Here is a 27593-nt window from a genome sequence, read left to right as displayed (position 1 = left end):
ACATTGTACGTTACAGCATGTGTTAAGCAATTATTGTCGCTGTCTGCAAATGAAATTTTGTTCGCTAAGTAGAAAACGGCAACAAAAACAAGAAGCCCACAGAAAATATGTCGCAGACAGCGACAATAATTGCTTAAAACATGCTGTAACGTACAATAAATAAGGTCGTATAAAGGTCTACATACAAAACTATATTCAAAACGAATAGTAAAAATGTAATAGCGTGCTACTGTCTTTGTATAACCATGCTAATTTCTGCATGTTTTAGATTTAAAAAAACCACTGATGATGGTGAGCCGGCCGCGGTGGCCGAGTGGTTCTAGGCGCTTCAGTCTGGAACCGCGCGACTGCTACGGTCGCAGGCTCGAATCCTGCCTCGGGCATGGATCTGTGTGTTATGTCCTTAGGTTAGTTAGGTTTAAGTAGTTCTAAGTTCTAGGGGACTGATGGCCTCCGATGTTAAGTCCCATAGTGCTCAGAGCCACTTTTTGATGATGGTGATATTTGTCGCCGAAACTAGTTTGGGACAATAAAGAAATAAACGAATAACAACGTGTTTTGCATCAAGGCGGACTCAATTTTCTGATATTACTGTGTCACTACAGATATTCGGATTTAGGTTATGACGTGTTCGATGTGCCTGCCAGCATTGGCGATGATGTGGCGCAGGCGCGACCATCGAAATTCTGCATGACCCGCTGAAGTTTCGGAACATCGACGCCGTCGATGATCTCCTGCTTGGCTTTTTTCGGCTCAGCAATGGTTTCGGGGTTATTGGTGTACACCTTGTTTTTGATACAGCCACACAAATGGAGTCGCACTTGTTGGCATCCGGAGAGTATTGCGGCGAATGGAGGCCCATGCCAGTGGCCTCTGGGTACCCCTGAGCCAGAATCTGGTCCCCAAAGTGTTCCTCCACGACATGAAACACTCTCTTGCTTTGATGAGGTAGAGATCCGTCTTGAATGAACCACACCTTGTCGATATCAGGGTCACTTTGGATAAGGGGGATGAAATCACCCTCCAAAACCTCCCCGTACTGTTCGGTAGTCATCGTGTAATCAAGCAATGTCACACCGATTATTCCGTGACACCACACAGTCATCCGCTGGGGATGAGCAGACCTCTTGATCGCGAAATGTGGATTCTCAGTCTCCCAAATGCGCGAGACTTGCTGTTGACGAACCCGTCCAAATGAAAGTGGACTTCGTCGCTAAATCAAACCACACAGCGCATACTAATTCCCATCATGCCCCGCGGCCAACCGTGCAGTTTGAACGCAAACCGTTCAGAAGTTATGACGATTTTATTTCATATAGTTCAATAATTCTCACACTCTATGTTAGCATGGTTGTACAGGAGGTAGATAACGGTCTGGTTGTCTTTTCATTTTAGCACAAGCACCTGAGGGAAGAAGATAGATTAGGAACTTAATAGACAGGATCATCAAAAAGTCAATATAAATTTGTAGATAGTGAGATAAAAATTGACACACATGCTTGGAATGACATAGGATTTTATTAGAACAAAAAAAAAAAAAAAACGGAGTTCACAAAATGTCCGACAGATGGCGCTGGACAGCAAAACGTCAGTCACTGGACATGACACTCGTGTTACAGGACCGCATCATCCCCAGCCTGGCTGATAAACACCTGCTGCAACGTACGATGTTTACGCAGGATGGCGCTCCACCCCATATTGCTAGACGCGTGAAAGATCTCTTGCGCGCGTCGTTTGGTGATGATCGTGCTCTCAGCCGCCACTTTCGTCATGCTTGGCCGCCAAGGTCCCCAGACCTCAGTCCGTGCGATTATTGGCTTTGGGGTTACCTGAAGTCACAAGTGTATTGTGATCGACCGACATCTCTAGGGATGCTGAAAGACAACATCCGACGCCAATGCCTAACCGTAACTCCGGACACGCTTTACATTGCTGTTCACAACATTATTCCTCGACTACAGCTGTTGTTGAGGAATGATGGTGTACATATTGAGCATTTCCTGTAAAGATCTTTGCTTTGTCTTACGTTGTTATGCTAATTATTGCTATTCTGATCAGATGAAGGGCCATCTGTCGGACATTTTTTGAACGTTTGTATTTTTTTGGTTCTAATAAAACTCCATGTCATTCCAAGCATGTGTGTCAATTTGTACCTATCTGACTACATTATTCCGTGATTTATTCAGTTTTAAAAATTATACTGACTTTTTGGTCATCTGGTGTTTCCATCCATTGTGAAAAGTCATTTGGCAACGTGAAACGGAGAATGATATGGAAATCACTAAAGTAAATGGTATTTCCAACACAACTCATTATGACAGGATAGTCGCTAGAAACTGAGGTGAAGAGTCATGGGATAGCCATGTGCAGATATACCGTACTAGTTTCGCGTACACAAGGTATAGAAGGGCAGTGCATTGGAGGAGGTGTCATCTGTACTCAGATGGTTCGTGCCAAACCCAAGTGATTGCGGCCCCTCGACGGTAATTGACTGACTTTGCACGTTCAATGGTAGTTGGAGCTATCATTACGCTTCGGAAATCGTTTGCTACTACAATATGCCGAGATTCACAGCGTCAAGACTGTGCCAAGAATACGACATTTCAGGCATTATCTCTCACCGCGGACAGCGTGCTAATAGACAAGCAACACTGTGTGAAATGATCGCACAGATCGTTGTGGGACGTTGGGGCGTACGACGAAAGAACCCGTTACGACAGTGCGGCGAAGTTTGGCGCCAGTGGGCTACGGCAGCAGACGACGGCTGAAAGCACGACATCGCCTGCACAGACTCTCCAGGGCTCGTGACCGTATTGAGTGGACTACAAGACCGTGGCCTGGTCAGATGAGACACGATTTCAGTTGTTGAGAGCTGATGCCAGGGTTGGAGTGTGGCGGAGACCCCACGAAGCCGAGGGGCCGACTTGTCAACAAGGCACCGGGCGAGCTGGCGGTGGCTGCGTAATGCTGTTGGCTGTGATTATAGGAATGGACTCGGACCTCTGGTCCAACTGGACCGATCATTAGCTGCAAATGGTTGTGGTCGGCTACTTGGAGTCCATTTGTAGCCATTTATGCTTTTCATGTTCCCAAACAACGATGGAACTTTTATGTATTTTAATATATTATCATTAGTTTGTTATATTCTTTATATGTGCTTTTATTTTAATTATTGGTTTAGTTATTGGTTTTAGTTTAAAATGGTTCAAATGGCTCTGAGCACTATGGGACTTAACTTCTGAGGTCATCACTCCCCTAGAACTTAGAATTACTTAAACCTAATTAAACTAAGGACATCACACATATCTATGCCCGAGGCAGGATTCGAACCTGCGACCGTCGCGGTCGCGCGGTTCCAGACTATAGCGCCTAGAACCGCTCAGCCACACCGGCCGACCATTGGTTTTAGTTGATTTAGCTTAGTTCCTTATTTCCTTTTATCTCTAATCTAATGAAAACCTGCAAAATATAAATATTTCGTCTTAAATACCACAGGAGAGCAAGAGATGTATTTCGCAGCGGCGATCTCGCGGAAATTCCTCGTCGGTATCTACACCACTAGAAATCTCTAAAACTTTTACTCGCTACGCAAATACTTCAGCACAACTGTGTGCTATGTTGTTTGATGAGTCTGGATGATATGTCCAACAATTTTTCAAATTAAAGTTTATTACTTCCAAGATATTCTCTCGACGAATTCTGACCGTGGAAAATGCAGGTTCCCACTATCGTTTCAAACTTCACCTCCGCGCGATCTACGTCTCGTAATATCTGTACCTGGATAATTAACTAATTGAAATATGGAGACATACACACCTTTAATACATCTACGTGGTTACTCTGCAATTCACACTCAAGTGCCTGGCAGAGGGTTCATCGAACCATTTTCGTACTACATCTCTACCATTCCACTCTCGAATGGAGCGTGGGAAAAAGGAACACCTAAATCTTTCCGTTCGAGCTCTGATTTGTCCACGTAGGTGGGTGTCAACAAAATATTTTCGCATTCGGAAGAGAGAGTTGGTGATTGAAATTTCGTAAACAGATCTCGCCGCAAAGAAAACCGCCGTGTTTCAGTGACTGCCACCCCAACTCGCGTATCCTATCAGTGACACTCTCACCCATATTGTGCGATAACACGAAATGAGCTGCCCTTCTTTGCACTTTTTCGATGTCCTCCGGCAATCCTACCTGGTAAGGATCCCACACAGCGCACCAATATTCCAGCAGAGGACGGACAAGTGTAATGTAGGCGGTGTCTTTAGTGGGTTTGTCGCATCTTCTAAGTGTTCTGCCAACAAAGCGCAGTCTTTATTTCACTTTCCGCACAGTATTATCTATGTGGTATTTCCAATTTAAGTTGCTCGTAATTGTAATTTCTAGGTATTTAGTCGAATTGACAGCCCTTAGATTTGTGCGTTTTATTGTATACCCAAAATTTATCGGATTTCTTTTAGTACCCATATGGATGACCTCGTACTTTTCTTTGTTTAGTGCCAATTGCCACTTTTCGCACCATACAGAAATTCTCTCTAGATCATTTTGTAGTTGGAATTGATCGTCTGATGATTTTACTATACGGTAAATTACAGCGTCATCTGCAAGCAATCTAACGGGGCTGCTCAGATTATGACCTAGATCATTTATGTAAATCAGGAACTGCAGAGGGCCTATGACACTATCTTACGGAAAGCCAGATATGACTTCTGTTCTAATCGATGATTTTCCGTCTATCACTACGAAGTATGACATCTCTGAGAGGTAATCACGAATCCAGTCACACAACTGAGACGATACTCCATATGCACGCAATTTGATTAATACTCGCTTGTGAGGAACGGCATCAAAAGCCTACTGGAAATCTAGGAATGTGGAATGAATCTGAGATCCCTTGTCGACAGCACTCATTACTTGATGAGAATAAGGAGCTAGCTGTGTTGCGCAAGAACGATATTTTCTAAATCACTTGATGTTAGTTATTGGATTATATGTAGTGCAAAAAACTATTTGAACATTTGCTATACACCGTAGTGGCGTCTCACAACAGTACAAACTCTCTCCTCCTCTCACACTTCCGATCTCTCCATTTCCTCGACAAAGAGTCCATAAAACAAAATCTTTGGTTCGTTAAGACACAGAGATGCGTTCGTAGCGTGGAACGTCCGATTCTCACAGTCCGTACATGCCGTTCACCACAATATCAATTCGTCGCACCCAAATTAGAGTTTTTCATACATTGGTACACCATGGTACGCTAATGCACCATGTCCCCAGGCTACAGTTGTTCGTGACTGGCTTCAAGAACATTCTGGACAATTAGAGCGAATGATTTGGACAGCCAGGTCGCCACACATCGACATAACCGAGAAGTCAGTTCGTGCAGAGAATCCTGCACCAGCAACAGCTTCGTCATTGAGTTCATGCCGACGCCCATAGGCTGCACCACATCGGGCAAAAGGAGGTCCGACCCGATGTCAGGAGGTATCGCATGACTTTTCTCACCTAAGTGTCTGATACGGCTGTATGCTGAAGAGTGAAATCGGCTGTCAAATGAACAGAAGAAAGTGTACGAAAATGGGTGCAAGTGTAAGTGACAAATTCTGCAGTCCACAATAGTTATGTACGTGATGCAAGGGACTCTTCCTTTGACCTGTTGTAATGGCATCCGCGACTTGTAGACGGCCGCTCGAATGACTCTCGTTATCGGTAAATCGTCACACAGTACAGCAACTTTTGGTGGCTCAGTAACGCCGTACTTTAAAACCACTGAATCTGTGTAGCAGTGTTAGCAGAAAGTACCCTGACACAAAAACATCTTCCGGGAATACATCTGTCTAGGTAGCAAATGCAAGTCATAAACATTGCAAGATCACATATTAACGAAAGCGCGAGATACGCTATTGCATATGTGAAATGGTGGTACATTAATAACCGGCGTAACCGCCAGAATGCTGAATTTAAGTTCGTAAACGTGCATGATTTGTGTTGTACAGCTGTCTGCGGTCAGTTTTTGGGATGGAGCTCCACGCCTGTGGCACCTGGTCGGTCAGTACAGGAACGATGAATGCTGTTTGCGGATGACGCTGGAGTTGTCGTCCGATGGCGCCCCGTGTGTGCACTACTGGAGACAGATCTGATGATCCAGCAGGCCAAGGCAACTGTAGAGCGTGTTGAGTTACAACAGCGATACGCGGGCGAGAATTATCGTGTCGGAAAAGACTCCCTGGAATGCTGAACAGCAATGGCAGCACAAGAGCTCGAATCGATGACTGACGTACAACTCTGATGTCACGGGAAGGGGGTGGGGGGAGGGGGGTGGGAGGGGGGGGGGCATAACGACGGAATGCTCCAGCTGTCATACGAAATCGCACCCTAGAACTTAACTCGAAGTGCAGGTCCAGCGTGTCTAGCACGCAGAGAGGTCGGCTGCTGGCTTTCAACTGGCCTCCTCCTAATCAACAGAAGGCACCGAGGTAGAGCCATGTTTTATCAGAAAACGCAACAGACCTCCACCCTTCCCTCCAACGAGCTCTCGGTTGACACCACTGAAGTCGTAAACGGCTGTGGTTTGGGATCAGTGGAGTGCACACCACAGGACGTCTCTCTCGGAGCTGTCCTTGTAGTAACCGATCTGTAAAGGTTGGTTGTATCCCTGTAGAGCCAACTGCTGCTGTAACTGCCGCTGCGGGTGCAGTTAGATGTGGCAGAGCCATACGCTGAAACGATGGAATTTCCTCTCGGTAGTGCCGGGTGGCCGTCTTGTGACCACCGCTGCCAGCAATCATGTAGTTGCTACATTCCATCTGCTTTTGAGGTCCACCCACATACACCACCTTGGTGTATTCGTCGACCGCAGCTTCGGCTGGACCTCTCACGATGGCAGAAGGATTCAGTCCCTCCTGCAGTCTTGCGCCGCCAATTTCTTGCTCTCCTCGGCGCATCCCGCGACTCGGAGGCTATCTATACAGATGGCTCGATGGTTGATGGCCGTGTGGGGTACGCTTATGCTCATGCGGACTATGTAGACCAGCGCTCCTTGCCGGACGGCTGCAGTGTTTACACAGCAGAGCTAACAGCCATTTTTCGTGCCCTTGAGCGTATTCGTACCAGCACTGGAGAGTCTTTTGTCATTTGCAGTGACTCTCTCAGTAGTCTCCAGGCTCTTGACCAGTGCTACCCACGCCATCCCATTGTTGTTGCCATCCAGGAGTCAGTTCACGCTCTTGAACAGCGTGGACGTTCGGTGGTGTTCATATGGACCCTGGGACACGTTGGGATAACGGGAAACGAACTCGCCGACCAGTTAGCTAAAGAAGCTACCCGCAAACTGACGTTGGAGATCGGCCTCCCGGCAACTGATCTCCGATCGGTGTTGCGCCGTTGGGTCTTTGGGATGTGGGCAGAGGAATGGCTCACTCTGTCTGCACCCAACAAGCTGCGGCGAGTAAAGGAGGCCACGACCGTGTGGGGTTCCTCCATGCGGGCCTCTCGCAGGGATTCTGTTGTTCTCTGTAGGCTCCGCATTGGTCACTCTTGGCTGACGCATGGCCATCTGCTGCGTCGAGAGGACCCCCCTCATTGTCGCTGTGGTGCAAACATGACGGTGGCCCATATATTGTTGGAATGGCCTCTCTTAACCGCCCTCAGGCGAACTTTTAATCTCCTGGGTGATTTATCATCTCTTTTAGCTGACGACGTCTCTATGGCAGATCGTGTTTTAAGTTTTATTCGAGCAAGTGGCTTTTACAGGTCCCTTTAATTTTATTGCGTCACCCTCTTTTGTGCTGTATCTTTTACTCAGTTTTGTGTTGTCATTCGACTCCACCATAATCTTTTAGGGTGGAGCTTTTAACGTGTTGCAGAGTGGCTGGCTCATCCTATTATTTTCGTGATCAGCCAGCCACAGTCCTCTGCTGTGCAGTTTTAATTCCTTCTGTCTTTGTTCTCTCTGTTGGTTTTGTTGCTGTGCTCTGTTTACCGTGTTCTTTCACCATCGACCATGGGGCTTTTCTTCCCCCGGAATTTTTGTTTTAGTGCTTCGCCTGACTGATGGAAATTTTCACTGTGCTCTGTGTTTTTATGAAACAAGGGACCGATGACCTTTGCAGTTTGGTCCCTTTAATCTTTAAACCAACCAACCAACCAACCTGCCAATTCGTCAGGAATATCGCAGAAGTGTAGAGGACAAGGGGTTATTTTTAGGAAATATGGTGCGAAATTGTGATTTAGTGTTTTTTCAGTGGACGATGCGCCAGGTTCACAGCAGACGGGCAGACGAAGGCTGGCCGGTGCGTTGTGCAGGTGAGACAGATTTGCAATGAGCGTCGGTATGTGTGTGAGTGTGCAGCAGCCGTCAGGAGCCAGAACGCAACACCAGCAGGCGCGAGCCGCGTGTGGCGCGGATGCATTAGCCAACTCATTCAGAACCTTCTAATAAACACGCCACTGCGTAACTGCCGGATTCAGCAGGGGTCTGCACTATTTAAGAGCATCGGAGGTGGACGTCGGCATTCGGTTCGACCGATTGGGCGTTCGGTCGCTGTCACGTCGACGTCATCAGTGACGCTGTCCCCGAGCACTGGCCGGCAGAGGGCGTTGCCCGCTGCTGCACCGGCGACTCCCGGCGTCGTCACGAGCCGCCGGGGCGGGCTGCCCAGGCCTCGTGCCGCTAAACTCCTGCCGCCTGCACAGCTGCCGACCGAGCCCGGCGTCGCGTTCCCCGGACTGCGTGCATCAGCACGTCTCCACCACGACACGAGCGGTGGGGCTGAGCTACCGGAAAATGTATTGGGAGAACCAACAATAAAGAGCAATTGCTAAAAACAGCCACCTTCTTCTACCCAGCCACGCCCTACAACCCCGACCACGTCACCTGCTCCGGTCAACCCATTACAGAAGGAACATCCAGTTTCTCGTAGCCCAGTTACGTGACCTCCTTCAAACTCAATGAGGTGTTTATAATGGCATCTTTGCCACCTTACAGGCATTCTTGACTAACATTAAGCCGCCTCATCCAATCTGAAAGGTAACTAACGCTCAAGACCATTACAGCGTGTATTTAAAGCAAACCGATTTGCATGCTCATAGTGGCACTTCTAGCGCCACTCTTAGGCGACTGGCTGGAACTATGAGTAGACTTCATCTTTCAAACACAGAAACACGTCTACCGACTTTCGTTTATGTCGCAGAAGTTCTTGTTGGTGTTGCGGGTCTTTTTTTCCGTCAGTGCAATTTTCTCCCGGTCGTAGAAGCGCTTGGTTTCGATACTGAGCTTACGGCTAATCTGAAGAATTAAGTGAGAAAAGCGAAACTGAGTAGGAAGGGACAGAGGGAAGTGATTGCTGAAGAAGTCGGTCAGCGCCGTGTCCGGAACGCCGGCTGCGGTGCATTGTTTACTGGAACCAATAAGGAGGCGGGCGCGGCCAGGCGGCGCGCGTGCTCCGCGCCTCCCTCCCTCCCTCCCCCCCCCCTCCCTCCCCCCCCCCCCCCCCCTCCAGGCTTCCCGCTCGCCTTGTCTTTTATCGCGCAGGGCGGGCAGAGATTTCATATCGCGGCCGGCGCCTCCTTATGAAGCCGAGCTCCGGCTGCCGGCAGAGTCTCACGCCCGCTGTTATTGGAAGCTCAGCTGCCGGCGGGGGAGCCGAGCGCCGGCCCAGGGCAGGGATTCCTCAGGACAGTCGAGTCCACAGCTCTGTGTCTCGCGCTGTGGCCGAGCGGCTCTAGGCGCTTCAGTCCGGAACCGCGCTGCTGCTACGGTCGCAGGTTCGAATCTGCCTCGAATATGGATGTGTGTGATGTCCTTACGTTAGTTAGGTTTAAGTAGTTCTAAGCTCTAGGGGGCTGATGACCTCAGAAGTTAAGTACCACAGTGCTTGGAACCATTTTTTTCCGTGTCTCATATTCTCCCAGGAGGCACTACTGTTCAAAACTACGCAAAAATATCCTATAAAGAAATACACTACTCGTCATTAAAATTGCAACACGAAGAAGGTGCTTTCCTTTAAATTAGGGTTAGGAAACACCGATGCCGGTATTTTACTTCTTAATAATCGGCATTTTTTCGGTATTTGTTAGGTCTCGATTATAAGAGTTTTGTTCACTTTTAAACTTTTTTTCTTTTTTTGAGTCGTCACTCTTCAGACTGGTCTGCTGCGGCCCGCCACGAATTTCTCTCCTGTACCAACCTCTTCATCCCAGAACAGCACTTGCAACTTATAGCCTGAATTATTTATTGCATGTAGTCCAGCCTCTCCCGTCCTCTACAGTTTTTGGCCTCTACAGCTGTACAATGTTAACAGATGTACTACCGTCCTGTCCCTTCTTCTTGTCAGTGTTTTCTATATATTTTCCTTTCGTCGTTTAGTCTCCAGAGAACCTCGGCATTCCTTACCTTATCAGTCCATCTAATTGATAACATTCTTCTGTAGCACCACGTCTCAAACGCTTCGATTCTCTCTTTTTTCCCTGTTTTCTTACAGTGACGTTTCACTAGCATCCAGTGCTATGCTCCAAACGTACATACTTAGAAATTTCTTCCTCAAATCAAGGTCTGTTTTTGTTTCTCTTGGCCAAGAAAGCCGTTTTTGCCAGTGCTTGTCTGCTTTTCACGTTCTACTAGCTCCATCAATCATGCGATATTTTGCTCCCTACGTGACAGAATTCCTTAACTTCATCTACTTCGTAATCACCAACCTGATGTCGAGTGTCTCGCTGTTCTCATTTCTGCTACTTCCCATTACTTTCGCCTTTCTTCGTTTTACTACCAGAACATATTCTGCACTCATTGTACTGTTCATTCCATTCAACATATACCGTAATTCTTATTCACTTTCACTGAGGATAGCAATCTCGTTAGCGAATCTTGCCACTGACATCCTTTCATTCCGAATTTTAATCCCGCTCTCGAATATTTCTTTTACTTCCATCATTCCTTGTCCGACGTATAGAGTGAACAGTTGGGGCAAAAGACTACATCATCCCTCTGTCGCACTCTTTTGAAACCGAGCACTTCGTTCTTGGCCTTAGAATCAGTGTTCTTGTACATATTGCACATTACCCGTCTTACCCTTTAGCTTATCCGTATTTTCCTCAGAATCTGGAACACCTTGCACCATTTTACACTGTCGAGCGCCCATACCAGGCAGACAAGGCCATGAAGGTGTGTTGATTTTTCTTCAGAGTTGCCTCCATTACCAACCGCAACGTCAGAACTGTCTCTCTGGTACCTTTACCTTTCCTAAACCCAAACTTATTGTTATGAAACAGATCCTCAGTTGTCTTTTCCATTCGTCTGTATATTTTTCTCGTCCGCAACTTGGATGCATGAGCTGTTAAGCTGACTGTGCGATAATTCTCTCACTTACCTGCCCTTTTAATCTTCGGAATTACGTGGATGATGTTTTTCCGAAAACCTGGTGGTATATAGCTAGTCCCATACATTCTACACATTAACTTGAATAATCGTTTTGTTGCCACTTTCTCCAATGATTTTAGACATTCCGATGGAATGTTTTCTATTCCTACTGTTTTATTTGATCTTAATGTGTCCGAAGTTCTTCTAAATTCTGATTCTAATACTGATATTATGTCCCGTATCTCCTTCCTTTCGATTCCTGTTTCTTCTTCTATCTCGTCATTAGATCTCACAGAAGCCTTCAGTGTATTCTTTTTACCTATCTGCTCCAATACTTTGCTAATAACAGTGTTAAGAAAAACCGCATAGCAGTTACCCAAAACAGCAGCTCTAAAAGTTTTGTTTATTCGTAAAATTTCCATTCTTTTGAAATATTAGGTATTATATAAGATGGGAAACGTGATTAGTGATACTTTAATACCAACGTTAAGAAGTAGAAACTAGCAACGAACACATGACGTAAGGATACATACAGCACTGGAGAGACAATGATGTCCTCGTTGCGGTGTGACGTAGCCTAGTAGACGGTATGCCTGTATTTCCAGTGCCCCCACCTGGTCTACATCGGTTTTTCCCGCCGTGGTCCTCGGACATCGGCTGTGTTGCAGAATGGCAGCATCCCTAGTCTGCAAGTGTTTTACGAAATCCGGCAGGAATGAAACATGAAACGCAGGAGGAGGGACAATGCACTTCCACGCGTCACTTAAGGAGAAAAAGTTCACAGTCTTATTTGGAAGAGAAATTGAACCTGGTTGATATACCCAGAATTTTATTGTCTTGCCATAAAGTTGCGATAATAACCGAAGCCTTCAGTTTGTGGCTGCTTCAGGATAAAAAACTGAAACCATTCAAAAGTGACGATGCAGGAAAGTCGTCAGCTTGTGGCCTTCCCCTCCCGCCTTCCTCCCCTTCGCCATCTTTACTGCAGCCACCGAGACCGTTTTATACCACAAACTCTACCCCCATATCAATCGAGATTTACTACTCCTTCATCTGCTCTAGAATTTTCCAATTCATTGTCTGCGTTTATTTCTAGAAATAATAGCAATAAAAAACGAAAATCGGTTACTTCAGAAACCAGTTAGTTTGAGCGGTTTTAAGTCAGGTTAAACTGAAGACAAAAAACAATATAGCTGAAAACAATGACATATGCTGGTGGGCGATCATCCCGGCATCGCAGTCTATTGAGTTCCCCTGGACCTCTTCTGCAGTCAGCAGCGTGCTTCGCCTCAGACGCAGTAGCGGCTGCAGCCACGACGAGGTCATTGACCTTGCGGGCATCATCAGTAGGGTGGACACGACCGCCTGCCTGCTTCATTGGCAGTCGCCGGCGCGGCGTAATCAATCTGAGTTACTTTGTTTCCCTCGCAATTACGCAAGCACTGTGCGCACACCGCTGGAATAGCATTTGTTTTATTTGGTCGCACATTCTGTCTGTGGCTTCCCTCGCTTGATTTCATTTGCGGACAAAGCAAATCGAGCTATCCTTTTCTGACACCTTTACAATATTCCGTTGCTGTACCTTGGACCCTCTCAGCATAACCATATCGTGACGGGACTGTTCTCACAATTAAGTTTTATTCGTGCCGGCTACGTCGTTAGCAGACTCTCTTCTGCAAACTTATGTTTTGCCAATAAAGCAGCAGTAAAGTGATGGAGATGAAACTCTTGAAGATGCTATGCAGCAGCGCAGGTCTTAGAACTAAGTCCAGGTATTTTCAGTAATAGTTACTCACGTCCGAAAGTCGTATGACACGGGGCATAATCTTACAGGGGAAGTAAAAATTTGCCGGCCGGAGTGGCCGAGTGGTTCTAGGCGCTACAGTCTGGAACCGCGTGACCGCTACGGTCGCAGGTTATAATCCTCTTTAGTTAGGTTTTAGTAGTTCTAAGTTCTAGGGGACTGATGACCTCAGAAGTTAAGTCCCATAGTGCTCAGAACCATTTGAAGTAAAAATTCAATATTCCCGAATGTTAGTTAGACCGACAGCATGTCATCCCCATGAAATAAGCCTGGTGGTTAAAACTGACTGGAAGGATGCAAAGCTAAAGTGATGGCAGCTGGCATCCCTCAAGGATCCGTTCTGTCTCCAACAATATGTAACATACTCAGGGTGGCTGCCGTGAACAGGTTGCTTGGGGTAAATAGGGTAACATGTGTACATCTAAAGTGAATTACTCTTAGATGTGGCCGACTTGAAATGAATTGTTCAACAAAAGCATTTAAAACTGCAGTACAACTGAACGTTTAGAAGATAGCAACGACGTGACAGGGCACTGCTTCATCCATGAAACACTGCTTCACACTCTCACACTGGTCCAAACTTCGTGATACGGGACTGACTGCGCGTTCAGGAGGCTTGCTTCGAAGCTACGAGCAAAACACAGCAAAGAAATCGTGCATCTGTGGTTGCTTCATTGTCAACGCAGAAACCAGCAGCGATAAGTGTTCGCCTGGGACATAGGCAGCCAACCCTACCACCGTGCGCGCCATGTGGACAGACATGTCGGCGGCTGCTAGAGAAACAGGTGTGCAAAACTAAGGCAGTACTGTACCACGAATAAAAGGCCTATTTAATTCTTTTTTAAACCTACCGATTGATAACGGGTTATTTCTTTTTTTTTAACATATCGGGTGGTGGAGAGGTTCATCGTCCTTACGTGTTCCGATTGTAGTTTCGACAGCAGACATTACTTTGTTAAGTATAGCCAGATGTAAATTGATGAGGTACTAACAAACATACATTTCACGCACTACGTCAAATAGCGGGACTATTGCAGCGAAACATTTTATTTGGATATCATACATATTTAGTCATTGGCACCCTCAATATACTCCCCTCCTCTATCCCTCCACGCTCCATGCGAATTTTCCATTCTGTGAACTTCTTAAAGATACGCGTTGCTTTTTCTTCACTGCTTCAACGGAGCGAAATATTTTTACTTTTAATGCAGGTTTGATCTTGGGAACAGATAAGTCAAATGGCGATAGGTCAGGTGAATAAAGTGGGTGGTCTGACGCTGAGATGCAGTACTCATTCACAAACCTCTTTACACAAAACGCAGTATGAGCCGGTGCGTCGTCTTGATGCACACCCACGACCCGTTCTTCCACAATTCAGATCTTGTTTTCTTATTTTCACACGGATATGAGCAAGAACCTCAAGGTAATAACTTTGATTAATGGTTTGACCTTCAAGAATCCAGTGAAGATACACAGTTCCAAGAATAATGAAAAAGCAATCATTATCGCTTTGTGTCTTGATTTGCTCATTCGAAGTTACTTCGCTTTCGGTAAAGTTGGGCCCCTTCAATGCATGGATAGGGATATAGATTTTGGATCATATGTGGAAAACGAAGATTTATCACGTGTAATTTAGAAGAAATTCATCCTTTAGAAAAAATTATGATCATTTTGAGTGATACTGAAAGAGTACGAACAATTTTCACGAGCTTTTGTTTGTTGGATCCTAAAAATTTTCGACATCAGTTGTGCACAAACTTTTCTCATGTCAAATTAATTATGTAAGACATGTCTACGCATTTTTGTCAGTACCTACAGTTGCAGTAATTGATCACATACTCAGTCGACGATCAGATCGAATCAAATTACCTACGTTTTCGGTACTTTCAGTTTTTGATGTTGAAGGGCGTCCCAGGCATGAGTCATCTTCAACGTCTTCTTGGCCGTGTTAGAATCGCTTGTTCGCATACGTCATAGACTGTCTTCGCCGTACGCTTCTACTAGTAAAAGGTAGGTTTCAGTAGCAGTTTTTCCAAGTTTCATCTAAAACTTCACGACAGTTCGTTACTGTATTATTACACTTGTCATTTTTCCGACAAAACAAAATAACAGCTTTTACACAAAATGAGGCCACGGCCGGAATGATCTGTCTACATACATCATAGGTGCCACAACCGGCTGAGAAGGCTTCCCGATTCTTTGCCATATGCGTTCTTATTCTATGCCAGCGTCAGTGGCATTATTTTATAGCCACGCCTCAGGTGGTGAAGTGCTGTACAACGAAGCGATAAAAGTCACGGGATACCTCTTCATATCGTGCCGGACCTCGTCTAGTCCGCTGTAGCACGGCAGATCTACGTGACGTGGACTGGAAGTTCAAAATGGTTCAAATGGCTCTGAGCACTATGGGACTTAACTTCTGACGTCAGCAGCCCCCTAGAATTTAGAACTACTTAAACCTAACTAACCTAAGGACATCACAGACATCCATGCCCGAGGCAGAATTCGAACCTGCGACCGTAGCGGTCGCGCGGTTCCAGTCTGAAGCGCCTAGAACCGCTCAGCCACTTAGGCCGGCGGACTGGAAGGCCCCTGCAGAAATACTGAACTGTGCTGCCTCTACAGCCGTCCACAGCTGCGAAAGTGTCGGCAGTATAGGATGTTGTGCACGGAACGACGTCTCAATTACGTCTGACAAGTGTTGGATGTCATTCATGTCTGGCGACCTGGGTGGCCAAATCATTCGCTCGAATTGTCCAGAACGTTCTTCAAGGCAGTCTCGAACAATTGTGGGCCGGCGATATGGCGCATTGTCATTCATACACTTTCCATCGTGTTTTAGGAACATGGAGTCCTCGAATAGCTGCAAATGGTCTCCAAGTAGCCTAACATAACCATTTCCAGTCAATGATCGCTTCAGTTGGACCCGAGGACCCACGGAATTCCACGTAAACACAGCTCACAGCGTTATGGAGCCACCACCAGCTCGCACAGTGTCACGTTGACAACTTGGGTCCGTAGCTTCTTGGGGTCTAAGTCACACTCGAACCCTACTATAAGCTCTTACCATCCGAAATCACGATTCGTCTGATCAGGCCACGGTTTTCCAGTCGTCTGGGGCCCAAGTGATATGCTCACGAGCCCAGAAGAGGCGCTGGTGTCATAGCCCACTAAACGCTAAGTTTCTCCGCACTGTGCCAAAGGATACATCGATTTATGCGGTTATTTCACGCGGTGTTGCCTGTTTGTTAGCACTGACAACTCTACGCAAACGCCGATGCTCTCGTTCGTTAAGTGAGGGCCTTCGGCCACTGCGTTGTCCTTGGTGGGAGGCGATGCCTGAAATTTGGTATTCTACTCACGCTGTCGACACTGCCAATCTCGGAATACTGAGTTCCCCAACGATTTAGGAAGTGGAATGTCGCATTCGTCGAGCTTCAGCTTCCATTCAGCGATCGAAGTCTGTTAACTGCCATCGTGCGGCCATAGTCACGTTGGAAATCTCTTCACACGAATCACCTGAGCACAAAGGACAGCTCCGGCAATGCACTGCCCTTCCATACCTTGTGTACGCGATAGAACAGACATCTGCATGGTGTTTGTAATTTCAGTGTACACTGAAATGGAAGAAGCAGAGGTGTCCCGTGAAAGTCTATGAGAAGAAGAACACACGGACGATGGTTAGGTAGGTGGGTAGGCAGGTGGGTGGGCGGTACTCACCCCAGACGCCGAGCAGCGTGGGCAGCTGCATGCCGTAGCTGAAGAGCCAGCAGAAGGCGATCATGGCGGCGATCCAGTGGCGGCGGTAGATGCGGCCGTACCAGCCGTGGTGCGCGATCATTATGTACCTGCAACACGCCGCACCTGTCGTCACCCACCTGTCCACACTTCCCACCGCTCACCACTGTGATTCTGCCTGCCTGCCTGCCATCATTAGCTACCTGCCGTTGTTATATATGTGACAAGATTACATACATGCCATTGATAGTGACCGGGCCAAATATCTCACGAAATAAGCATCAAACGAAAAAACTACAAAGAACGAAACTCGTCTAGCTTGAAGGGGGAAACCAGATGGCGCTATGGTTGGCCCGCTAGATGGCGCTGCCATAGGTCAAACGGATATCAACTGCGTTTTTTTAAATAGAAACCCCCAATTGTATTATATATTCGTGTAGTACGTAAAGAAATAAGAATGTTTTAGGCGGACCACTTTTTTCGCTTTGTGATATGATAGATGGCGCTGTAATAGCCACAAACGTATAAGTACGTGGTATCACGTAACATTCCGCCAGTGCGGAAGCTATTTGCTTCGTGATACATTACCCGTGTTAAAATGGACCGTTTCCCAATTGCGGAAAAGGTCGATATCGTGTTGACGTATGGTTATTGTGATCAAAATGTCCAACGGGAGTGTGATATGTATGCTGCTCGGTATCCTGGACGACACCATCGAAGTGTCCGGACCGTTCGCCGGATAGTTACGTTATTTAAGGAAACAGGAAGTGTTCAGCCACATGCGAAACGCCAGCTACGACCTGCAACAAATGATGATGCCCAAGTAGGTGTTTTAGCTGCTGTAGCGGCTAATCTGCACGTCAGTAGCAGACAAATTGCGCGAGAATCGGGAATCTCAAAAACGTCGGTGTTAAGAATCAACATCGATTGCACCCGTTCCATATTTCTATGCACCAGGAATTGCATGGCGACAACTTTGAACGTCGTGTACAGTTCTGCCACTGGGCACAAGAGAAATTACGGGACGATGACAGATTTTTTGCACGCGTTCTATTTAGCGACGAAGCGTTATTCACCAACAGCGGTAAGGTATACCAGCGTAATATACACTATTGGGCAACGGGAAATCCACGATGGCTGCGACAACTGGAGCACAAAGGTACATGTATCACATTGGAACAACCGAAATAAAATGTTCAAACGTACCTACGTTCTGTATTTTAATTTAAAAAACCTTCTTGTTACCAACTGTTGATCTAGAATTGTCACCCATATGTTTGTGCCTATTACAGCGCCATGTATCAGAAAGTGAAAATGGTGGTCCAACTAAAACATTCATATTTCTTTACGTACTACACCAATATGTAATAAAAAATGGGGGTTCCTATTTAAAAAAAAACGCAGTTGATATCCGTTTGACCTATGGCAGCGCCATCTAGGGGGCCAACCATAGCGCCAACTGGTTTCCCCCTTCAAGCTAGACAAGTTTCGTTCTTTGTAGTTTTTTCACTTGACGAGATATTTGGCCCGTTCACGATCAATGGATCACCCTGTATACCTGCCAATATTAAGTATTACAAACTTGTGATCAGTGTCTCCTGCCGTCTTTACTTGCCTGCTGTCATTATGTAGGGGCCATCACTACGTGCGTGGTTTCACTATGTATCTTTGTCCATTATGTACATCAGATCATTATGCAGTTACCACCCTTATGTACCTACCATCCTATATGTCTTCGGCCATTATTCACGTCAGATTGTCATCTGCTTTCCAACAGTATGTATCTTCCATCACTATGTGCCTGTTACAACTATATAGCTGTCTGCATTGTGTCTCTGCCATTACTATGTACACCTATCTCTTTGTACCTTTGGGCATTATGAACGTCAGATGATATGTGCTTGTTATTACGTATGTGCCATCATTATGTACCTGAGATCATTATTTATCTGAGATCAATATTTGCTTGATATTTTTATTTACCCAACACCGTTATTTACCAGTTTTCATTATTTACCTGGACACTTGTTTGCCTGCTGTACTTATTTACCTGACATACTTATTTACCTGACATACTTATTTACCTGACATACTTGTTTACCTCAGATACTTGTTTACCTCAGATACTTGTTTACCTCAGATACTTGTTTACCTCAGATACTTGTTTACCTCAGATACTTGTTTACCTCAGATACTTGTTTACCTCAGATACTTATTTACCTGAAATCAATGTTTATTTGAGATCATTATTTACCTGAGACCACAATTTATCTGAGATCATTCCTTACCTGATATTATCTATGTGAGATCATCGTATTTCTGAGACCATCGTGTATTTGAGATCATTGTATCCCTGAGATGATTGTGTACCTCAGATTATTGTATAAATGTGACCAAAAGCAGTGCTTGGCAGAGCAGGATGAAACTTAGCCGTAATACTCGTATATTCAATACCATCCAGACATGTTACGAAAAGCCTTGTGAATAGTGCAATACAGGACTCAAAAAATGAATAAAAGCAGGACATCTTTTCCACGCCAGCGACAGTCGTCGCAGTGGGTGAGGGAACATAGTTGACCCACTGACCTGTTGATGGTGATCATGGCGATGGAGAGCAGCGAGACGCCCACGTTGCCGTAGCGCATCAGCGGGAACAGCTGGCAGAGCTGATCGCCGTGCACCCAGGTGCCCGACACGAAGCGCGACGCGCTGAACGGCAGCACCAGCGCGCAGAACACCAGGTCCGCCACGCACAGGCTGCGGGCAAAGGCGCAGCAAGTCAGCAGTAAGGCCAGACAGTGGCAGGAGCAAAGAGGGAGTTAGACAGGGAAGGGGAGGCGGCGGAAGTGAAAAGGAAGAGTGAGGGGCAGCAGGGGTGAAAGTATGAGAGACAAAGAAGAGAGAGAAGTGGAGGTGAGTGAGGTGGAAGAGTGAGGAAGAAAGAGAGAAAAAGAGGAGGTGAAATACAAAAAGACAGAGATAAATGGAGGTGAATAAGAGGAGTGGAGGTGTGTAAGAGAAATGGGATGGGGAGTGAGAAAGTGGACGTGAGTGAGAAAGAAAGAGAAATGGACGGTGCTGAGAAGGAAATAGAGAACGAGGAAGCTAGGAAGAGGAGGGAAGAAAGAGTCATGGAGGTGAGTAGGAGACAGAAATGGGGGAGGCGCATCAGTCAGAAATAAAAAAAAGAAGGGGAAAGGATGGAGGGAGAAAGAAAGAAAGAGAGAGAGAGAGAGAGAGAGAGAGACAGAGAGATTACAACTACAAAGTAAGCACACCGTAAAACAGGAGATGTAACAAAGTATTGAGTCTGGGCATAGCGGGCCAGCTGAAACACGTTGCAAGCTGATCTCAAGGCTAAATATGAGTTAGGCTGCTTTGCAATGACTGAGATAATCTGCAATCTCGTCATAATAATAATGATTCTGTTTTGACTCAATTACCCTCTGCAAGTGTTTCAATTGCACGCCACTTTGGCGACTTGCGTGTGCCCAACATACGCAGCAATCCAACCGGCATAGGGAACCTGCAAAGCATGGAATACCAATCACAGGTCGTTCTTCGCGAATCTTCACATCATTGAGAGGTGAACACTAGGTTAAAGCAGACTGGAAAATTTTTTTGGGCTGATGGGGATTCGATCGTGCGACCTTCCGGTTTACCACGAGGCTCGACAAGGAATCTCCTCCTTCGAAGTTTACAGATAGGGCAAAACAGCGGAAGAAACGGGAACATCCTCATTTCATTATTAGCTACGAAAGTGGACAAGTTTGGAGGCAAACTGACAGCTATCACTTAGTAAATACAGTCCACTAAAAATGGTGCTATGGAAATTCTTCCAATCCATATGTGGCATACAGCAAACCAGTGCTTAACAGTATTGGTTAAAAACAAGTCTTGGTTGCAATTTTAGTTTTTTTATTTTTCAACGACGCGTTTCGCCTTATTTAGGCATCTTCAAAAAATGGTTCAAATGGCTCTGAGCACTATGGGACTTAACTGCTGTGGTCATCAGTCCCCTAGAACTTAGAACTACTTAAACCTAACTAACCTAAGGACATCACACACATCCATGCCCGAGGCAGGATTCGAACCTGCGACAGTAGCAGTCGTGCAGTTCCGGACTGAGCGCCTGAACCGCTAGACCACCGCGGCCGGCAGGCATCTTCAGGTTATCTTTTCTAGATGGATGCGAGAGGCACAATAGCGAGTAACAGAGTAAGATATTACTCTGTTGTGTGTGGGATGGGGGGGGGGGGTGTTTGCAGTTTACGGGCGCTCAACGGCAACCTCATTAGTGCCCTTGCATCTTTTAAAAGGAAAGAATGTGGAGCAAACGGCTATAAATGTTATCACACAGACAGGAGTAAACCTACAAAATAGCACTCACTCACCGACTACTACCTCACTCGCTTTGGCCCACACAGTTACTCTACGTCTCACACGCCGTAAGTCCACGGGGAAAGGGTGAAAGGTGCTGCTTATTGCTGAACACATTGCGAGTCCATTCATTAGTAGTCCATGCATGGGACCACTCCAGACGCAGCTGTTTGTGTTGTGATGTTAATGGGAGCCTACGCATGGGATGGTAACTCCCTACTTGAAAAATGGAAGAAAAACAGCCTCGACCGCAATAAGACATTTATTTACTTATACACTGGTTACTGGTTTCGGTTAGAATGTGACCGTCTTCAGATCATTTACATCATTATCGTAGGCGGTGGCTGTGAACGGAGCTGGTGTTGCGACTCCACCGTGAAACATTTCTTTTTATGTGTAAAATAAACTTAAGCCCCAAAAAACTATAATAATTCATGTAAACCTACGTATTTTTGTATTAATTCCCTGCAGTCCAATATCGGACCACTGTCACATCCGAATGCGTCACAAATGTGCAGTATGCGAAATGGCATCGCACAATAGGAACTCTCTTCAAATCCTGCCAGATGCTGATAACGCTGTCTCCTGCGTGTACACAGCATATCCGTGTCCTTCAGTGTGATCCCACCACATGTGAGGCTGTTCACACCCCACACGTACAGTGCCTGGCCTGGCGACGCCACTGAACAAGAACAACGCTGATGCTCTCTGATGGCCGCTTTACCTGTCACAGAGATTTCCGACTCTGATATCTACACTCACGGATGGTGTGTACATCTACTAAGTCACACTGGTACCCTACCATGTCTTTTGGCTACTTTACCCCTATTGTCATCCAGTGCATTAACTTCTGAGCGACAACGAGACACTGAAATGACGGCAGAAAAATCGCAGAATGAACTTCGAAAAAACTCCAAAGAACCAGAATCCCTAGTAAAGCATTTAGTTGAACGTTGGGGTACGACTACGTTACGATCTTCGTATCTGTAAGGACAGAACCATATTGACAGGGCAGTAATTTTACAAAAGTTGTAACGAAATACAGTTGGCGAGTCCAAAGTTTCATACTTTCAACTTTAAAATTTTTATCATCTCCGCCATCTACGCTTTGCATCGCGTCATGTTGCAAGTGTATCTGCAACGATCGTGGAACAGAAAAAAAATAAAAAATAAAACTTGACTGCTTGCTGTAGGGTATCACAGAACGTTTGGGTGTTCCAGTTATATGTTATACAGACTGTTTTAAGACTTCCATTTAATATTAGAAGAATTTTATAAAATAGTTTGGTCAATACCACTCAAGCCCCTGATTGGACTGGGCGTCGGAAAAGAATGACGACTACGTTGAAAGCCTTTTTAATTATTATTTTAACAAATGTTTGTTATTGTACAGCTTTTTTAATTAATGGGATAACAATTCTCAGTATTGCGTAAATGTGCCTTGCTTCACGTAAGAACCAACTGTATTCAGCTGTGGTAAGAGCAGGAACGCTGGCAGTCGGCGCATAAATCTTACGTTTTGTATACAGAATTATTTTGATTATATAATTTGGATGTCCATCGTGTTCCACGATCCTTACAGATATATTAGTGATATGACACGATACAACCGACAGATGGCGAAGATTGTATGAACTGAAAACTTGAAGGTATGTAATTTTATCATACGTATGGACATACCAACCGTATTTCGTTACACTTTTGTAAAATTATTATCATCTGAATCTAGTTCCGTCCGTACAGATCCGGGGATGGTAACATAGTCTTACGGAAACCGGTCATCTAAGTAAATACTTCGTAGCGATCTTGGTTGTTTGGAGTTTTTCCGAAGTTCATTATACCATAGATCGTCTCCCTTCTGGCAATGTCAGGAATGAAATCAAGAGAAATTAGAGCTGATACGGAAATTTACCGACCGTCATTCTTCCCACGAGTGAGTGGCGAATGGAGCAGGCGAGGAGAAACAGGTGCTGGTCGCGGAAGAGCCCTTGGCACCCTGTATTCTGTGAGTTAACGGGCCAGTTGTGGCGCCCTGAAAATATTCTAAGTTGGCGTGGCCGCACGGGCTGCTCGGCCAGCCTGGGGCCCGGCGGCAACCACGTGGCGGCGAACGTTAGCCGGACGAGAGGGGTGGCCCCAGCGCACGGTCCAGCCGCGAGGACGGAGCTTTGTGTCGATGAAGGAGACACGCCGGGAGTGCCAAAGATGGCGGACTTCGTGAAGCCTTAATGGCAGACATTTCACTGTTCGTATAGAAATTAATAGTAGCCAGATGAATCAAAAAGAAACAAGTACATTACTATTATGTGCACGACGATTCTGATGGTGTAATCACATGTTCAATATCTCTATTAATGTTTTGTATCTGACGGTAAATTATACAAGTAACACCCAGCAACGAATTTCCAAAATATAAACACTTAATCCGATTTTGTCGATCGCCGTGTGTGTAGAAAGCTCTTAGTGTAAACCTAAACTGGTATAAATTACAGGCATGTAACTTGAATAGTACATGAGTTATTGGAGGTCAAAGTGGCCAATTACTATCGATCACGTCAGGCCACAAGTACTCCACAGTTACACGAAAAAACCGTAGCAATATGGCGATAAATGTATGTATTCATCTATGTTTATATCCGATATATGCTATTCATGAAGAAATTGGTTAAATATTTACTGTGTTTTAGAAAGCACTGAGACATTAGGCTAATGGCCTACTTTTTCCTCTTTTCTTTTGATATACGTTTATTTAATTGTTTATGTATTTAATAATGTGTGGTAGAGCGTGTTTATGGTCCAGCCGTAGGAATATTTATTTATTTTCACGTATTTAAATGTAAATCCAGTATTTCGAAAGTGTTGCATTATGTTTGTGAATGTGAGTTGGCTTGACGATTTGGCGGGAGCGCTGTAGCCAATCACAGCACTCGTGAATGGGGAGACTGGATGGAAGCGGGAGATGAACATCGTTTCGAGAGAGGACACGAGAGGGCAGTTCCGAGGGGTACGGGACCGGACACGGGGAGTGCTGGACGTGACGGCGTGGCAGGCGCACGGTGGCGGGAAAGACTTGGAGTGGGGCAGTTTGCGCGTGAGAGATAGAAATATTGCGGAGTGCCGACGTGTGCTCTTGTGTGATTTCCGTGGCTTCTGCAGTGAAGACGTAGTGTGCGTTTAGAAGTGAATATCTCTCGAGCTATGTTGTTGTTCATAACTAACTACGTGCAGTAGGAATCTATTGTTTCCCTGTTATTCAACTTATATTTTATGTAATTGCTCGATCATCGACACCAATAAGTGTTGTGCAGAAATATACCACATTCTCAAAAGTACTTCTACTATCGTACTCATTATTTAAAGTCGTTAAGATAGTACCTGCAGGTTTTATTTAATTGCAATCTTTCATTTATAAATTTCTAGATTAATTCGCAATTGCCGAGTGATAGTAACCTTCGACTATTCGATTCGTGTGTCTGTTCATATTGTATACTGTAGACTCAGCAGTATTTGGCTTGTAATGCGCCAATTACGTATCCCAGCTCCTAGACAACGAAACCAGCCAAAACTTTTAATACTGCAACTCTGAGTCGGAGGGTGCGTAGTTTTATTTGAAAGCCCGTAATTCCCGAGTATGGCTGTTGATACACATTACCGGAAAACAGTTAGCACAGCTGCAAAGAGGACGTCGATTTGATCTGATGACGGCATATGGCACCTGGAGAACTGACAATGGTTTCAAAGTCGTCCGCCAACAGCTAGCGTAGTGGCACGGCCACCAGAGCGCCATCTGTGTCTACCATTTAACAGGGAATTCTCACAGGCAGAAGGCAGACGTGTGAAGCAAACAGGCAACCGTACTACGGAGACGCCCTCGTCCTTCCTACAGCCAAATGAGCGATTTTGAAAGAGGGGTCGAACTGTGGCTTCCCGAGCGGCGGGATGCACTTTTCCCAGAATTGCCACACGAGTTCGACGTGGCGCGTCAGCTCCACAACGATGCTATCAGTGGTCAGGTGCGACAACATTCTGACACCCGCAGACGAGGTTGCGGAAGTCAAAGCAGCACAGACGGCCTCCACGAGTGCCGTATTTAAGCGCTGCAGTGGCAGATCGTACAGCTACCACAGCACAGATAACGGGGCTTGTGAGTCCAGGCGTGTCAACACGAGGTATTGACATCCGGTTCAAAATGGTTCAAATGGCTCTGAGCAGTATGGGACAATATCTGAGGTCATCAGTCCCCTAGAACTTAGAACTACTTAAACCTGACTAACCTAAGGACATCACACACACCCATGCCCGAGGCAGGATTCGAACCTGCGACCGTAGCGGTCGCGCGGTTAAAGACTGAAGCGCCTAGAACCGCTCGGCCACGTCGGCCGGCGGTTTGGAAGAGATCGAGTGTGTTACACAGTACCGGATTTACATGAAGATCGGCGAGTCTTGCAGAACCGTACCGCACACGCCGCGTGCTGCAGTAGCAGGCTAGGAGGCAGTGGACGGTTAGCGCCTCCCCCCCTCCACCCACGCTAGGCAGCTCGAGACGCCGGGTCGCCACTTGAGGGCGATTATCCAGCGGGCCGGGCTGCCGGGCTGCACCAGCGGCTAATGAAGGCGGCACGCCCAGTCTTAAGTGGATGCCAATTAAGGCGCGGCAGCGGTCCGCTAACCGGCAGAGCAAAGCGCGGGCGAAGCAGGCGCGGGGCAGTGTGCACAGCGGTGGGGCGGGAATACCAGCAGCGGCTGCCGTCCGACTGCCGCACAGTCGTGTACACTGCCCTTTTAGAAGTTTCCATTTCACTCGAGTGCTATTGGTGCTACTGTGCATAAGGAGCACGTGAAATGATTACATTCACAGATCAACAGCACAAGGGGTTCTGAGGTAAGAAGTATCGGCCCACGCTGAAACACCCGTATCAGTACACGGCCTAGCCTCCACTGGCTGGCCCTGACATCCAGTCGATCGTACAGATGGCGAATACTGTCCTGCGACACGTCGTGCCACGCCTGCTCGACCTATCCACGTAGTTCTGTAAGAATTGTTGGTTCACGAGTCACTCCTCGTCCCATCGTATGCCACACGTTCTCGATAGGAGACAAGTCCGAATATCGTGCCTGCCAGGGAAGTTGCTGCACGTCTCACAGAGCACGCCGAGTTTCACGGGCAGTGTGTGGCCGAGCGTTATCCTGTTGGAACTACACATCACCTTCCTGTTGCAAGAACTGCCAAAGAACGGGTCTGACAACGCTGGTTAGCGTCCCCTCCAGAAACACCAGAGGTGAATAAGAATTGTAGCTTACCGCACCCCAGACCATAAGGCCTTAGGTGGGCCGATGTGTCTTCGACGAATACTCTTTACGAGACAGCGCTTATCAGATCCACGTAGTACGCGCCAATGACCATCACTTGCATGCAGGCAGAATCTGGTTTCACTGGTGGAGACCACGGCGCGGCATTCCATCTTCCAAGTGATACTCAGGCAGCACCAGTCGAGCCGTGCACGTGAGTGGAAGACGGGCCAGAGGTGTGCGTGCCCGTAGTCCCACTGCTAATAATCGGATGTCAATAGCCGGCCGGAGTGGCCGTGCGGTTCTAGGCGCTTCAGTCTGGAACCGCGAAACCGCTACGGTCGCAGGTTCGAATCCTGCCTCGGGCATGGCTGTGTGTGATGTCCTTAGGTTAGTCAGGTTTAATTAGTTCTAAGTTCTAGGGGACTGATGACCTCAGATATTAAATCCCATACTGCTCAGAGCCATTTGAACCATTTTGAACCGGATGTCAATACCTCGTGTTGACACGCCTGGACTCACAAGCCCATACCCTTTTGAACACGTTGTGGCTCAAGGACCAAAGACGCGCAGTGTGACTGGAGAGCGTTACTCCGATACGCTTCGCCGGCATGTTATATCCTCCCTACAGGAGAAAGGCGCATTGGACTCATCAGTTTTCATGCACGGTGGGGCCCCATCGCACATCTCTCGTGAACTTCACCTGGTCCTTCGAAACAAATTTAGAGACGATCGAATTATCAGCCGATCGTTTCCAACTGCTTGCTCGGCAAGATCACCTGATCTCACTCCGTTGTGGGGCTACCTGAAGGACAGGGTTTACCAGGGGAACATTCACACACGGCGCTGATCTGAAGCGCAGCACATCTATAGAGGCAGCCAGCATACCTACGGATTGCTTCGTTCTGACTCTTCTGGGCACTGATGGGCGCCATATTGAGCCCCTTCCGTAGCAGTAATGGTAGCGGTATGTGATGGTACGATATACCGTAGCAGCACATTAAAAGTGTTTCAATTGAACTGATTTTG

The 27593-nt window shown here is 46.5% G+C and overlaps 1 protein-coding gene across 1 annotated transcript in view; it reads right to left on the bottom strand.

Moving 5' to 3' along the window:
• LOC124717108 (G-protein coupled receptor moody-like) overlaps window positions 1-27593 on the bottom strand; it is a 336472-nt gene that overhangs the window by 47005 nt on the left and 261874 nt on the right. The window contains exons 5-6 of the mRNA XM_047243820.1: window positions 19482-19652; window positions 16878-17005 (exon numbers count right to left, since the gene is read on the bottom strand). Of these exons, the coding sequence (XP_047099776.1) occupies window positions 16878-17005; window positions 19482-19652 (299 nt within the window). The remainder of the gene's footprint in view (window positions 1-16877; window positions 17006-19481; window positions 19653-27593) is intronic.

The sequence above is a fragment of the Schistocerca piceifrons genome, chromosome 9, assembly GCF_021461385.2.
Source record: "Schistocerca piceifrons isolate TAMUIC-IGC-003096 chromosome 9, iqSchPice1.1, whole genome shotgun sequence".
Lineage (NCBI taxonomy): Eukaryota > Metazoa > Arthropoda > Insecta > Orthoptera > Acrididae > Schistocerca > Schistocerca piceifrons.
Note: the sequence above shows the minus strand (reverse complement) of the source record. Positions and strands in the feature narration are given on the sequence as shown.